The 16,292-nt window shown below is 37.0% G+C and overlaps 1 protein-coding gene and 1 non-coding gene across 2 annotated transcripts in view; both read right to left on the minus strand.

Annotated features, from left to right (window-relative positions):
- Positions 1–16,292, minus strand: part of AP1G1 (adaptor related protein complex 1 subunit gamma 1) — an 81,202-nt gene that overhangs the window by 9,297 nt on the left and 55,613 nt on the right. Inside the window, exons 10-19 of the mRNA XM_077756355.1 lie at positions 16,064–16,119; positions 14,421–14,534; positions 11,494–11,634; positions 10,676–10,727; positions 6,684–6,806; positions 6,443–6,532; positions 5,747–5,874; positions 4,498–4,602; positions 3,698–3,839; positions 3,372–3,498 (exon numbers count right to left, since the gene is read on the minus strand). Of these exons, the coding sequence (XP_077612481.1) occupies positions 3,372–3,498; positions 3,698–3,839; positions 4,498–4,602; positions 5,747–5,874; positions 6,443–6,532; positions 6,684–6,806; positions 10,676–10,727; positions 11,494–11,634; positions 14,421–14,534; positions 16,064–16,119 (1,078 nt within the window). The remainder of the gene's footprint in view (positions 1–3,371; positions 3,499–3,697; positions 3,840–4,497; positions 4,603–5,746; positions 5,875–6,442; positions 6,533–6,683; positions 6,807–10,675; positions 10,728–11,493; positions 11,635–14,420; positions 14,535–16,063; positions 16,120–16,292) is intronic.
- Positions 14,050–14,135, minus strand: LOC144225191 (small nucleolar RNA SNORD71). Its single transcript, XR_013333232.1, has one exon. It is a non-coding gene; the product is annotated as a small nucleolar RNA SNORD71 (small nucleolar RNA).

The following is a 16,292-nucleotide window of genomic DNA, read 5'->3' on the forward strand; positions in this document are numbered from 1 at the left end:
GAGCCTGGAACCTGCTTCAGATTCTGTGTCTCCCTCTCTCTCTCACCCTCCCCTGCTCATGCTGTCGTTCTCGCTCTCCCTCCTAGAAATAAATAAAAAAATATTTAAAAAAAAAAAAAGATTCTCTTTCTAGGGGCGCCTGGGTGGCTCAGTTGGTTAAGATTCTCTTTCTCTCTCTCTCCCCCCACTTCTGCCCCTCTCCGCCACTCACACTCTAAAATAAAAACTAGAAAAAAAAAAAAGTGGTAAGAGATATATAAACAAGCAGTTTGCTTGCAGAAGAGGGAACCTGAATGAGAAGAGAATCATACGTAAAGAGATACTCAATATTACCAGTAATGAGGAATATAAAGTTTAAAACCACAATGAGATATTACTTCACATCCAACAGAATGGTGAAACTTTCAGTGTCTGACAATACCAGATACTGGTAAGAATAAAGAGCAATGGGGACTTCTAATCTCTGCCAAAGAGGTGTAAACCGGTACAAACTGGGAAACAATTTGGCAATAGTAGGGTTGAACATGATTATACTCTAAAGTTCCTCAAACTCAGGGCACCTGGGTGGCTCAGTCGGTTAACCATCCAACTCTTAGTTAGTTTCAGATCAGGGCATGATCCCACGGTTCATGGGTTCAAGCCCCGCATCAGGTTCCACTTGGACAGTACAGCACCGGCTTGGGTCTTTCTGTCCCCTCTCTCTGACCCTCTCCTACTCATGCACTCGTACTCTCTCTCTCAAGAATAAATAAGTTTTAAAAAATTTTAAAAGTAAAGTTCTTCAACCTCAAAACTAATCAAATTTTAGGCTGACTGCTGTGGGGGCTATCTTGTGTACTGTAGGATATTTACCAGTGCTCCTGGCTTCTACCCATTAAATGAGAGCAGCATCCTCCCAGCTGTAACAGTCAAAAATATCTCCAGACACTGCCAACCCCTGATGGGCAAAACAATAATATTTTCACCATCATCAAGCTAAGTAGATCAAGGCATTTATTAAATTTTATTGTTTATTTATTTTTAATGTTTTTATTTCTCTGAGAGAGAGAGAGAGAGTCTGTGTGTGTGTCTGTGTGTGTGTGTGTGTGTGTGTGTACATGAGTGGGGCAGGGGCAGAGAGAGACAGAGGCAGAGGATCCAAAGGGAAGCCAGCTCTGCAGTGAGAGCAAAGAGCCCAATATAGGGCTCTAACTCATGAACTGTGAGATCAAGACCTGAGCCACCCAGGTGCCCCTAAATTTATAAATGTTAAATACTGCATAATAAAATTTTAACACATACATACACGCACACACCCGGGAGAGGTGGTATGAAGTGGGGAAAGAAAGTCACCAAATTAACATTTTTATTTGATCCTTCCAACTAAGAAAAAGCTGAGGATCACATAAGTGACAGAAATGACCATGAACTAAGAGAAATCAATTACAAGAAGATACATAAGGAAACAAAGCAAAATAAAGAGTGTCTTGTAGGTAGTAAAGAGATTTCAAACTATTTATGAAATTAACTGAATATATACCATTTCAAAAAGGATTAACAAAGTGAAGTAAAAGAAGTCTAAAATCTTTTAATTTTTTAAAAAAGTTATTTATTTGTTTGTGTGGATGAACACAAACAGAGGGGCTCAATACCATGAACCATGAGATCATGACCTGAGCCAAAAATCAAGAGTCAGATGCTTAACTGATTGAGCCACCCAGATGCCCCATGGAGCAAACTTTTTAATACAATGTTAAACAACCATTTACAATTAATGAAGATTATGTACTAACATGGAAATGCTAATATGTCAATAAGTAAAGTGTATCATCTATACATTATGTTTTAACTAAGGGGTTATTTTTTCCATATAACCAGTAGCGCTATGCATCTGAGGATTTGGAACTACTTATGAATGACTCTAAAGTATATGACAAGTAACACTTTGAAATTTTGTTAAGACATAAATATAAATCATAAGCTCTGGAAGGATGCTTTTAGGAAAAACCATTTAGCTTCTGATAGCCAGTCTTTGGCTTTATTCAAAATCTTTATCCTATGGCTGTTTTCTATTTGAGGTCATGCAGTAGCTCGCCATTATACTGGAGACAGCAATTATATGTGGGGCACCTGGGTGGCTCAGTTTGTTAAGCATCTGACTTTGGCTCAGGTCATGATCTCATGTCACGGTTTGTGAATCTGAGCCCCACAAAGGGCTCTCTGCTGACAGCTCAGAGCCTGGCGAATGCTTCTGACTGTCTCCTTCTCTCTGCCCTTCTCTGGCTTGGGTCCTCCCTCTCTCTCTCAAATAAAACTTAAAAAAAAAAAGACAGGAATTATATGCTACAGTGATACTCTTGGACGCAGGGGATCATAATATCACCGAATACACCAATAATTACTAATGTCTACTACATATAAACAAATATAAAAAAAAAAGTTCCGAAATAAAAAGTTTGAGTATTATAATTATGACAATTTTCTTCCTCTACTGATTTACTAACAGAGAGAGGAAAATAGGTTAACATTTCTCTACTCACCTTAGCCCCTTAAAACTAATCACAAGTAGAAAGAAATGTAGAAAAAGTGATGTATGACAACAGTAACTAAAGGCAGAATTGATTTGGGATATATTTCTTTTGTAGTCTGAAAAGAAAGTCCTTTCTATCTTAGGGGTGCCTGGGTAGCTGAGTCGGTTAAGCATCTAACTCTTGATTTCAGCTCAGGTCACGATTCCAGGTTCATGGGATCGAGCCCCACTTCAGGCTCTGCCCTAACAGCACAGAGCCTGCTTGGGATTCTTGCTCCCACTCTCTCACTGCCCTCCCCCACTTGCACATTCTCAAAATAAATAATAAAATAAAAACTTAAAGAAAATCCCTGGGGCACCTGGGTGGCTCCGTTAGCTAAATGTCTAACTTTGGCTAAGGTCATGATCTCACGGTTCGTGAGTTCGAGCTCCACACTGGGCTCTGTGTTGACATCTCAGAGCCTGGAGCCTGCTTCAGACTCTGTGTCTCCCTCTCTCTCTGCCCCTCTGCTACTTGCACTCTGTCTCTCAATATCTCTCAAAAAATAAACATTAAAAAAATTTTTAAAAAAGATTTACTCTTGAAAAAAGAAAAAAGAAAGTCCCTTCTATCTTAAATACTATGGGAGCAATTTATCCCCCCCAAATTAAAAACTGGATTTTAAGGAATCCCTATGAATTACCTCTAGAACATTAGTATAGTAGCTTATATCCCAGATATTCTGAGGATTCTATTCCCACTTCTTACTTAGCTTCTCCCATCTTTAACTGATTCATGTGCCAGAAAGTCTATATTCAGTGCAGTTTTTCCCAAAGGCCTTTATCCCCAGCCAAGCATTAAATAACTCCCATCTGCTCTCACCTGTAAGGTTGATGTCTCCCAGCAAATCAAGCAGTTCTCCACCAGCAGAAGCTGGTTTGCTTGTAGGTGCAGTTGGAATAACAGGTGTTATGTCATTTCCTCCCAACAAATCCAATAAATCATTGGCCTAAACAAGGAAAATAGTATCTCAATTCATCAATCATTTGTCTAATCTGTATCTAAGGCAAAGCTCTTTCAACACTTAAAAATAAGGAAGAGAACCATCCATCGATCCAGGAACACTGAAGGGAATCAGCTACGAAATAGGTTATGAGGAACTAACTATAATATAATGAGGATTCCCAGATAACCAAGTGAAAAGCTACCTGGCTGGTGGGCTGTGGCCCAGAGGGTGGTGGTTTGGTCTCTAGCGGAGCTGGTTCTGTCTCTCCATTTGTCTGCACAATCTCAGTAGGGCCATTTGTGGTCACTTTTTCCATGACAGGCATTCTCTCAAGCAGGGCAGACCTAGAAGAATCTGAAGTGGTTAAATTCTAGGCAGTTAACCTAGATTCCCTACCCAAGACAATCACTGTTACTATATTGGAGTCAAACATGGACAGCCATCTCCCCTCCCTACCCTGTAACACACACACTAAAATAGAAGGTGGATTACAAGAATACATGACCTAAATTTCTGGCTGGATTAAGGGCAGGCAAGAAACCCTGAATAGACAAACTATCTACCTAAATCCCAAGAGACTGGGATTTCTCAGTGGTAAACAAATTGGAACGAAAGAAAGGTAAATAAGTAGGTATTAACAACCTCCAATCATGAAGATGCTGCATAACACATGGGGGAAATAATCATGCATCACAAAGTTAAATATATGAATGGGAGTCTCTCAAAAACACACAACTCCCACTTCTTAACCAAATAAAATGGAAAATGAAGAAAATATCTCATAGCAAATGAGGAGAAGGAGAATGAAAGAACACAGTTAACTTAAGTCTTTACAGGGTAGGCAGAACAGAAAATGGGACAAATAGAAGCAGTCAAGTAATTAGGACTAAATAGAGTTGTGAAGTCCAGTTAACAAAGCATAAGGAATGAGTCTCCTTTGTGGATTATCATGACAATTTGTTCAGGATGCTAACAGTCACATGCTTGGTTTCTTTCACTCACCTCATATGGTCATATTTCTTAAAAAGTGCATTATATTCTACTGCCCTCTGCTGGAGTTCCACATCAATGCTGCTTCCATATATGGAAACCACTTTCTTAATTCGGCTTTGGGATAAAATGACAAACAAATTCAAATACCCAAAAGAAAGTTCATAAATAAGAAGAGAGAATAAACAAACCAGAGTTTTCTGATTAAAAATCTGAAATACTCATCTTTCCTTAATTCACACATCTTTTCAAACACAAAACACTTTTCCTTTATCTTCTTTTATCCAAAACACACCTCAATACCATCAGTTACCACTATACTTATTTCTAACAGTAGTGCTAGATTTTGTCTGTTAAATATCTAAAATCTGCTAGAAAAAAAGTACCCATTATTAATTTGCTACAAAAGACGTATATAATGTTCCTTCTCTTCTTTAATAACTTTAAAATAAGCTTTTATCAACAAAAGGGTCACAGCATCAAACTTTTGTCAATTAAGGGTTACTACCTGACACCAAATTCTTCTAGTTTACAATTTAAAGAGTTAAAAAAAATATCATTTTTTCACAGGGCCTTACACAGGTCTAAGAGAGAGAAGTTTGTCTTAAAATGCTTTGCTGAAGGAGAGCCTGGGTAGCTCAGTCAGTTAAGCGTCCAACTTCAGCTCAGGTCACGACTCACCATCATGAGTGCAAGCCCTGCGTCTGGCTTTGTGCTACTAGCCCAAAGCCTGGAGCCTGCTTCAGATTCTGGGTCTCCCTCTCTCTCTGTCTCTCTCTCAAAAATAATAAACATTAAAAAATTTTTTTTTAATTTTTAAAATATGCTTGGCTGGAAAACTAGTCCAACTAACTTTTATTCAAAATAGTGAAGAGCAGATTTTAAAGATTTAACCACCCAAGACTTGATTATTTTATTACAGTTCAAACATCTCAAAATATTATAATAAACCAGAACCCTTATATGGGGAAGTAACTTCTCACTTTAAAAAAGAGAAAAGACATTAGAAGTAGGATTTTAAAAATATAACTTTTTACCTTCAAAATAATAAATGGTGGGGTGTGGGGATAAGCAAGAGCAAAGTATAGATAAAATAAGGATGAACTACAAATTAATGATTATTATTGTGGAATGATAGGTATATACAATTCATTTTACTATCCTATTTTCCTATTTTTGTCTCTGCTCGAAATTTTCCATAACGAAAAGTTTTTAAAAATTACTAAATAACATGTTCATCCTACTTTATCTCTATACTCACTTTACAGTACAGGTGAATCGGGTAGAAAGCTTCATAATCGCAGTGAGGGCATAACCTCGTGTCACAGAGGTGGACATATTAGAGATTAGGACACTTTCTAAAATATCCAACACTTCGTCTTCTGTTACCTGGAGAGAAAAACAAAACAAACAACAACAACAACAAAAAAAGCAAGATGAATTCTAACAGTAAAGATCTAAATCTGATACCAAGTCACAGGATGCTACCACCATTACCAGGACTTTAACACTAACTGTACTTTGCCAGAGTAACTGTAAAAATTGATCCATCATCAATCAGAAGCACATAGGAAGGAGGTTTAAAAAGAAAAGAGTGGAAAATACTAAGTGGGTACTGAGAGACATATCATAGCTTCAAGAGGTAGAAGTAAAGAAAATAAAAAGATAGCGTTCAAGTGTTGTTGCCACAATTTCTCCTAAAGATAGTCCTTTGATAGGCAAATGCAGACATGGATAGGTCTCATTTCTTATCAAGCCAAAGGGTGAGGAGTAGGTCCACAGATGGTTTTTAATCTCACCAGAGCAGGTAAGTTCCATCTCAAAAACTGGCAAGTTTCCCAATATAATTCTGGGATTACTTCTTTAAAAGGAATCAACCTCAACTCCTCATTAAACATTATCCTCTTATAACCAAAACCACTATTTTCCTCCCTCCTTAAAGAGTGACAAGGAGTACCTGAATAGGCTCTTCCTCTTCACACTGGCCTGATACAAGAAGATCTCCATATTCACCTATACACCATGCAGCCACTTGTACCAAAGGTTGCTGTCAAAAGAAAGTCACCATTTGTCAAAGGCTTTCAATTCTTGAAAGGATTAATGCAGGTCATCTAATCATAAAGGTTGAAACTGAGGCAAATCTAGAACACACCAGGAACATAATGAGTAATTTCCCCACCAAAGTAGTATGTACCTACTTGAGAATAATCACCAAGAATTGCTTTGTACAAGCGCTGGACAGTATAGGCATGCATTTCCACACTATTGGTTATTAGCTGGATCAAGTTAGGGACTGCGTCATCACGAACATAGCTTCCTGCCTAAAAGGAAATGCAGACAGTTACCCCTAGAAACACACCATAATGATAAGAAGTGTTAGCTATTGCTTCTATTCAAAGGAGACTACTATAAAACACCCTCAACAATAAAGTGGGTTCCAATTCTCAGGTTCATAAGCAGCTCAAACTTCAAAGTCTTAATCAAATTGCTAATTATTATTTAAATGAATATTCTAAGTTTTTCAATTTTACAAAAAATAAAATAAAATCTCCCTTGTCAAAGTAAAAGTAAAACATAAAGGATTAAAATTTCAAGAAAGACCTTTTCTACTCAAAACAGATAAGGCCTAAGATTTCAAAACTTTAAGAACATTCACTGCAAACTTAATTACAACCACCTCTCCCCCAGCACAGTTAAAATCAGATGGGCTACATATACCAGCCACATCACTCTGGGGGATGAAGAGGGGGTGTATATCAGAGGTCCAAAAGGGCAGCATGTGAAGTAAGAATTAAATAGTACTCCTTTTGGGGCACCTGGGTGGCTTAGTCGGTTGGGCGTCCGACTTTCACTTGGGTCATGATCTCGCAGTTCGTGGGTTCGAGCCCCGCGTCGGGCTCTGTGCTGACTGCGAGCTCAGAGCCTGGAGCCCGTTTCAGAGTCTGTGTCTCCCTCTCTCTCTGACCCTCCCCTGCTCATTCTGTCTCTCTCTCTCTCCTAGAAATAAATAAAAAATATTTAAAAAAAAATAGTACTCCTTTTAAAACTTCAGTTTATTTAAAACATCACACTGTCCTTTAAAACTATAATTTATAAAAATTATAGAACCATTAGTCTCACAAATGACAAGTATTTTATACTTGATCATCCACACTTTAAAAACAAAAATAGGGGGTGCCTGGATGGCTCAGTCGGTTAAGCGTCCGACTTCGGCTCAGGTCATGATCTCATAGTCCATGGGTTCAAGCCCCGCATTGGGCTCTGTGTTGACAGCTCAGAGCCTGGAGCCTGCTTCAGATTCTGTGTCTCCCCCCCTCTTTGACCCTCCCCTGTTTGCTCTCTGTCTCTGTCTCTCAAAATAAAGACATAAATAAGTAAATAATAAAAACAAATCTAAACCTAGTTTCTTTAGTACTCTCTTGACTAGTGGAATCTGAGATACTATTTGCAACATGAAACAAAGTAAAGCTATTTAACACCAACAAGGAAGCTAAATCTTGGTCTTGTCAGAACATTATGACAACCAGGCTCTACAGGACATATAAACAGTGGAACCTTTGACTATCAGCCCACCTTGATTAAGCTCCTATTACTACACCAAGCAGCAGATCAGATTTTTAAGAATGAGACCAGGAAAAGGAAAAGAAAACAGAGAGAGAAAGAGAGAAAGAGGGAAAGAGAAGAAGAAAAGAGAAAGAGAAAGGGAGAGAGAAAAAGGAAAAAACTACCCCAGGTGATTGGGATACCCACTCCTGTTAAAAAACACAAAGACTCAGGGAGAAATTTGGAAAAGTGGTGAAAATGGAATGGAGAGAAGCTAAAGAACAGGTAATTTGTTTTACACTCTTCCTAAATGGAAGAAAGCAGAGTGTTGTTTATTTATTTAATTATTATTATTTTAAGTAGGTTTCACACCCAGCGTAGAAAACAATGATCCTGTGCTCATGACTTGAGCTAAGATCAAGAGTCAGACACTTAACTGACTGAGCCACCCAGGCACCCAGAAAGCAGTGTTTCATTTATTAAAAAAAGAAGTTTTTTAATGTTTTATTTCTGAGAGAGAGAGAGAGAGAGAGAGANACCGACTAAGCCACCCAGGCGCCCCTGGAAAGCAGTGTTTTAAACAACAGAACATGGTCTAAGAGATCAACATGATCTAAGAGACATTTATAGATCACTTTATCCAACAGCAGAATACACATTCTTCTCAAGGTCAAATGGAACATTCATCAAGACAGACCACATTCTGGGACATAAAAAAAATCTCAAATCTAAAAAAACCAAAAATCTTACAGGACTTAACTAGAAATCAGTAACAGACAGAGAGCTAAGAAATCCCCAAATATTCAGAGATTAAACCAAATAACACATAAGTCAAAGAAAACTATAGACCAGTATCTATCATGAATATAGATGCAAAAAGCCTAAAAAGTGTATTAGCAAATCAAATACGACAACGTTTAAAAGGAACTATACACCACAACCATGTGGGATTTATTCCAGTTATGGACGGTTGGTTCAACATTCAAAACACAATTAATGTAACGCAGCACATCAACAGTTTAAAGAAGAAAAACCGTAGGACATAGTATTATATAAGTTAACTAGAAAAATGAAAAGTAGGAGCATTAAAAAGAATGGCTTTCATTTTGACAACATTTTTCTTCAGAAGCTCTGATTTTTCTTTTGAGCCTTATAAAATAACAAAATGCATTCTGATTCATATCTTTTGTTAAAATATTAATTCCCCTATTATTACGTTCATTTATTAACTTTTACAAAGTTATGGAAAACTACTGTGTCACAGACAGAATTCCACAACAAATATATATACACACATAATTTTAATGATACCATTCCTTCCTACAGATGTTTCATAATTTCCCTAACCAATGTCTATTTGGAGACTTGTGCTTATTTCCAATGTCACCCCATCATAAACAAGATTGGGACAAACACCTTTGTATGTACATTTTTGTACACTTGTTCTTTTATTTTTCTGAGATAAATTCCTAAGAAAAGAATTAGTTAAAAGGTACAAACTAAGACTTCTGCTATAGGCTACCGAAGTTTACTCCAGAAAGACAGCACCATTTTATATCCAATATGAAGTGGAGGATACACTGCCTATTTCTCTTTTTCCTAACACTAGGAATTAGATGAAAAAATACGACAAGGGAAAAACTATACCTCGCTTATAATTTTACTTACTATTTCTTTATGAGAAAGGGTATTTTTCAATGTTAACTAGCCATTTCTTTCTTCTTATGTGAAATGTCTGTTCAAATGCCAATTTTCCCATTACAGTATTCAATTTTTCCTATTAACTGTAAATTATTTATAGAGTAAAGATATCACCATCTTGTCATATGTTACAATGTTTTCCCCCTAGCTGTCATTTGTTTCAACTGTGTCGAGTTTTTTCCCTTTTGCTATTCAAGTTTCAAATTTTGATGTGACCAAATCTATAAAGGTTCTCTTTGTGGTATCTACTTCAGTGACACTAATTAGAAATGTGTTTTCTTTATATGCAACTACACTTCCATTTTGACTGTTAGATCTCTAATCCCTATTAAGTGAATAATAAACAAAGAAACTCCAAAACTCTGGAAGACTGCCTAAGAAAGAATAACTTATAACGCCATAATTTTAAATCCAGAATAAATTCAGTCATTCAAAACCTTCCAATGGCTTCCCATCATATTAAAAAAAAAATTCCAAACTCCTATGAGGCCCTACATAATGCAGCCCCTGTATCAATCCTACCATTCCCTGCCTCTCATGCTATTGTCTTCACTTGCCTTCTTGTTCGTCTCCAAGCAGTCCACACTTGTTGCTACTTAAGGGCTTTGCAAACCTTTGATGTTCCCTGAAATCTTCGCATGGCTCTCATTTTACCAAGCTCTCTCCTCAAGTATTACCTCCTGTGAGCGACTACCAAGACTACTCTCCCTAAAAGACTTGCCTTATTACCCTCATTTTACTCTTCACTGCCATTGTTGAAGTCCTTCATGCTGCTTTCGTGCAGCTTCAGTGTTGCTCATTTTTTCCTGCCTAACTGGATAGTACATATTTCCCCACAGATTTCCTATACCCCCGCTAGAACTAAAATGTAAGCTTTGTGAGAACTAGGGCTTTGTCTGCCTCATCCAGCACTTAGTATATGATGACTAAAAAAAAAAAAAAAAACTACTTGCTGTTGTNTAATTGTGTCTATATGCCACCGTTTGGAAGGTGCATACCTGAGAAAATAATGGCACCAGATGAAAACATTGGAACCTGTGAAGTATACTGTACTCAGTGACTTTCAAAACTCCTGTCCTACAGTCTTTTTTTTAGGCTTCCTGGTGAAGGATTATTTTTGACATATTTCATCTTCAAATCTAGCAGCTACCTCCATTTCAAAGGGTAATGAAAGAGGACATAGTCAAATTTAAATGTTTCACATAATAATTGCAATAGGAGTTGCTAAGGTGAGAAATGGGACTCCATTTGAGTTTTTCTGAAAATAAATCACAAAGACAATCAGGAGGACAGAGAAAAAGAAGAAAAAGGACTGTTCCCAGACCCAGGCAACATCAGGACTAGAAACTCGTTCCCTTAAATTCACAGTGCAGAAAGGAGAAATAACCACAGTACCAAAACTGAGGTACTTCTTCCTAAGAGTTTTACACAGAATAATTCAGATGCTGTAATTTTTTTATTCTCTACCAAAAAAACCCAAACACTTTTCTATTCTCTTCATAGATGAGAAGTTAAATAACAGATATACGAAGACATTTTAAAAAGTAGGATTCTTTTTGGTCTTAGTATACTTAAATACTGGCTAGAGTAGCCTTATAACAAAGCAAATTTCTTTTTTTTTTAAATGAAGCAAATTTCTAATTGGGAGCCTGAAATAAACATTACATGTTTTAAATAGGTTTACAACATTTTCTCCATGTTGTAAAGAAGCTTTCAAAAAGTTCCAAGCATCTTTTATCAATAAATGTAAAAATTAAGTCTTACTTTTCTGCAGCAAGAAAGATTCCAGATGCACAGTCTGCTTTAAATTCTGGCTCACATGAATCCAGAAAATAAAGTAATTCCTTCATCATGCCTCGGATATTATTCCCATTTACCAGGGCAAAACTCAATTCCATTGCACGCCTTGCAGAGGAAAAACAGAAAATTATGATATTTATAGTGGGAATGAAACAAAAACCCTGATGTGTTGTTTCTGAACGTCAAGCACTGGCAGATGGCTTGTATGTCCTTGCACGATCTTGTGATCCCAATCTTCGTATACACGTGATAGCCAAAGTTATCAAAGTTACTTTTAACATTCTGAATTTTCATCCAACACTTTTCTTTACAAAGCTCCGAGAGATACACTACTAGTCACCAAAAATGCCATTTGGATCAAAAGTCTGTTCTATGCAGCTGAAAGTTTGAATACTCAAAAGGCTCAAAAAGAGAAGTAACAAAATGATTACCCAATGATAATACCTCTTTGCATTATTCTTTAAAAATAGGATAAAGTCATAATATTCTTTTATTACATCCACTTCAGTCCAAAAATGATATAATAGTTTACATCAGAACATATATAAGAAAATTAGAATAAAAACACACCTTGAGAGCCTTATGCTAAGTGAAATAAGTCAGAAAAGACAAATATTGTATGGTATCACTTCCATCTGGAGGGTAAAAAAACCAACAGCATAGAAACAGAGGAGAATAGTGGTTACCAGGATCTAAGGGGTGGGGGGGAAAGGTGAGATGCTGGTCAAAGGGTACAAACTTCAGCTATAAAATGAGTAAGTTCTGGGGATCTAATGTGCAGCATGATGACTACAGTTAATAATGTATTATATACTTGAAAGTTGCTAAGAGAGTAGATCTTAAATATTCTTATCACAAGAAAGAAATGGTAATCATGTTAACTAATGCTACAGTGGTAACTATTTTACAACATAGAAGTATACCAATTCAATGCACTCTACTCCCTAAACTTACACAATGTTAATTTCATCTCAATAAAGCTGGGCAGGGAAAATGAAAGAAAGGGCCATGAAAAGGAAAAAAGGGCACATGCTACAAGAGCAAATAAGAGTTTTCTCGAACTGCCCTATCAAATTTGGCAATCAAGGCCAAATCAAAATGTTTACATATAAAAGAAGATTTACTGCATGCATCTTTCCATATATAGTCAATAATTTCAAACAGTAGGGGCGCCTGGGTGGCTTAGTCGGTTAAGCGTCCGACTTTCGCTTAGGTCATGATCTCGCGGTTCGTGGGTTCGAGCCCCGCGTCAGGCTCTGTGCTGACTGCCAGCTCAGAGCCTGGAGCCTGTTTCAGAGTCTGTGACTCCCTCTCTCTCTGACCCTCCCCTGCTCACGCTGTCTCTCTCTCTCTCCTAGAAATAAATAAAAAACATTAAAAAAAAATTAAAAAAAAAATTTCAAACAGTATATAATGTGACTTGCAAAATACCAATTTAATAAGTATAAAATACTTTCATCTTGGCTAATCTATCAACAATATTCAATCTTTACAGAAATCCAATAATAGCTAATTCTTATATATATATAGTGCTGAAGTCCTTTATGTATAATAATCCAATTAGTCCTACATAACCTTTGTAGTAGATACTCTTGTATTTGCATTTTACATATGGGACAACTGAGGCATAGAAAGGTTAAATAACTAGATCAAGTTTAATAAAAACATAGCCAGGATTTGAAATGAGGCATTCAGACTTCAGAGTCTTAACTTCTACTGTTAAATAGACTGTCAAAGAGACATGGGTTTTATGCAAAGCCCAGTTTGAGTAACAGAGAAATAACACAATAGGAGTCAGAAGGTCTGATTTCTATTCCCAGGTCTGCCCTGTCCAAAGGGTAGGTTTAGAGGAAATCATGTGATTCCTTTGGGACTGTATTTTAACTAATCTGTTAACTGGGGATAGAAGTGATTGTCTAGTCTGTCTCACTGGCTTGCTCTAACAACCAACTGAGAGGGTGCTTATAAATTTTGTGGAAAGCATATGCACAAAAAAATCCTGGGGTGCCTGACTGGCTCAATTGTTGGAACAAGGAACTCTTGATCTGAGGTTTGTGGGTTTGAGCCCCATGTTGGGTGAAGAGATTACTTAAAAATAAAATCTTAAAAAAAATTTTTTTAATTAAAAAAAAAAAATCCTGTGCAAAGCACTAGGTGAGTTATTGTTGCTGAGTTTAAGTCCTATCTTTAGATTGCCCACTACTTAGCAGCTGCTCTTTGCAAATAAAAAAGGAACTCCGTATCAACAGATATTTGTTAAATGAATGGTTTCAGAGATCATTTCAAATCTCATTTGTTCTGGAATTGAACATACAACCAAAAGTTCACTGAGGCCAACTGTAATTAGATTTTAAAAACACCTTTACTTCTTCCAATAGGAGAATCAGTAATCAGTCTGTTGAGGAAAAGAACTGATGCCTTTGCAAACTGCTATCTGCTGCCTAACAGTCATTCCTAGATGCACTGTTCTAAAAAACACAGCTGCCTCTAGTATCTTAGGGCAGAAGTACTGTGAGAAAATGTGTGCTGTCAGCAATGTGAGTTTCAGCATTGTGATAAATCACTTAGCCGATGGATCACTCCGTATTTTCATCCTCCAGCACAGAGAGCACAGTACCTCTGTTATGCAGACTTTTGCCCAGCTTATCTGTACCTGTTTATTTATCAAAGAACCAAGGACACCTTCAGTGTGCATGTTAGTATTCCTTATTGGCCTCCTTCACTGACCTAACCGTCTCCCTGCCAATCCTTTTTAAAAAAGGATTTACTCAGCAGGAGTTTATCTGTAAAAATAAGGAGTAAATAAACAAATGTCAACATTCTCACTCTCAAAACCATTACAAAGTTTTCAGGTGGGGGTTGGGCAGAGGACTATATCAACAATCTGTTACCGTTTTATTGAGACATCCAAATCTTTTAAACAGTCCACAATTGTGCTTCTGTGCCTCTGTACTGCATTATGATCTGTTTGCACAGTCTTCAACAAAGATGTCAAAGCTACGTATCTGGATAAAACAAAGTTGCAGGAGACAGAATTAAAATGTAAAATTCGAGCCAGTTCTTCTCTAAAATAATGACAAAGAAGATGTCTAATGACTAAATATTTTTAAATATTTAAAAGACAAGACAGTGAATATAATGGTAATATTTTAAAGGCCTAAAAGACACTATAATCCTAAGTGGCGGTAATCAGAATTTAGGTTTGCATTCATGGTCAGGTCCATTTAAACTTCTAAAAGTGACTAATTCCATTCTTTCAATTCTTCCAGATAGTACAACAAAATAAGCATATGTTATGCCTTTTCTTAGATCCAAAATGCAAGAGGATATTATGTCAATTTACCATTTGTATTTTCTTGCTTTTGATACTGGTACCAAAACTGCCCCTATAAAGCTTTGAGTTAAGGTTCAAGCATCTGAGGGGTGCCTGGGTGGCACAGTCAGTTAAACATCCGACTCTTGGTCTTGGCTCAGGTCATGACCTCACAGTTTGTGGGTTTGAGCTCCACATCAGGCTCTGTGCTGATGGTGCAGATCCTGCTTGGGATTCTGTCTCTCCTTCTCTCCGCCTCTCCCCAACTTGTGCATGCACTCTAAATAAATAAATAAACTTTCTTTTTAAAAAGATTCAAGTATTTGAAAATTCTTTTCGGGAGTGCCTGGGTGGCTCAGTCGGGTAAGCATCCAACTCTTGATTTCAGCTCAGGCCATGATTTCATGGTTTGTGGGATAAAGCCCTACCGTTGAGCTCCATGCTGACAGCAGGGAGACTGCTTGGGATTCTGTCTCCTCTCTCTCTCTCTGCCCCTGCTTACGATCTCTCTCTCTCTCGATCTCTCTCTCTCTCAAAATACATAAATACTTGAAAAATAAATAAATAAAAATTCTTTTGGAAGGAAGAGAGTTACTTAAACATTTTAAAATGCTCAACATGATAAAAAAAAGAATCTTTTCTTCTGATTAAAACAGGAAAATGGGCAAGCAGGATATACTACACAAAGGAATGTAACAAAATAAAATACCAATAAATTCATCTACTTGAAAAAAAGAGCTAAAGTTTGCATTCCAGGTTTGCCACACAAAATGTAATTTTTCTTCTTAATTTGGAGCAGCGGTCAACAAATCACAGCCTCTACCTAGAAGACTCTAGCCCTCTGTTGTGTGGTTTTATAAATGAATTTTACTGGAACACAGCCACACTCATCATTTACAGAGCCTGTGTGCTTTCATACCAAGAGGCAGAATTGAGGAGTTGCCACAGAGACTCTTAAGGCCCACAGAACCTAAAATACTGACCATTTGCTCAGACAGAAAGTCTGCTGACTTCTAATGCTAACAGTATAAACAAAAGTAAATTAAGTCATGAGGCAAATCCTCATATCCTTTACAAAACAGTAGTTTTAAGATCAGACTAAAAAGAAAAAACTGAGGTGAAGTTCTAGATATGTCATTCAATCCATGTGCAATCTTGAACAAAGTCACTCTTGCAAATACTGAGTTTACCAAGGTACAAGATATTTTTCAGTTGACTTACCTAATATTCTTGTCATTGTTCAGTAAGAAACGACCCAGGATGTTTATGGCTAGGACCTAAAGAGAAACAGTATAGGTTAAAAATCGGAGAAAATTGAGTATTTATGTCATTTAAGGATCACCTCCCGGCTTCTGATGATATAAGCAATTCAAAGGTGGTAGTTGGTATTTCTACAAATGGCTAGCAACACACAAAAACAGAAACAAAATGAAACAAAACTCTGAAGGCA

The sequence above is a fragment of the Crocuta crocuta genome, unplaced genomic scaffold (genome assembly GCF_008692635.1).
Source record: "Crocuta crocuta isolate KB4526 unplaced genomic scaffold, BGI_CrCroc_1.0 scaffold388, whole genome shotgun sequence".
Classification (NCBI taxonomy): Eukaryota; Metazoa; Chordata; class Mammalia; order Carnivora; family Hyaenidae; genus Crocuta; species Crocuta crocuta.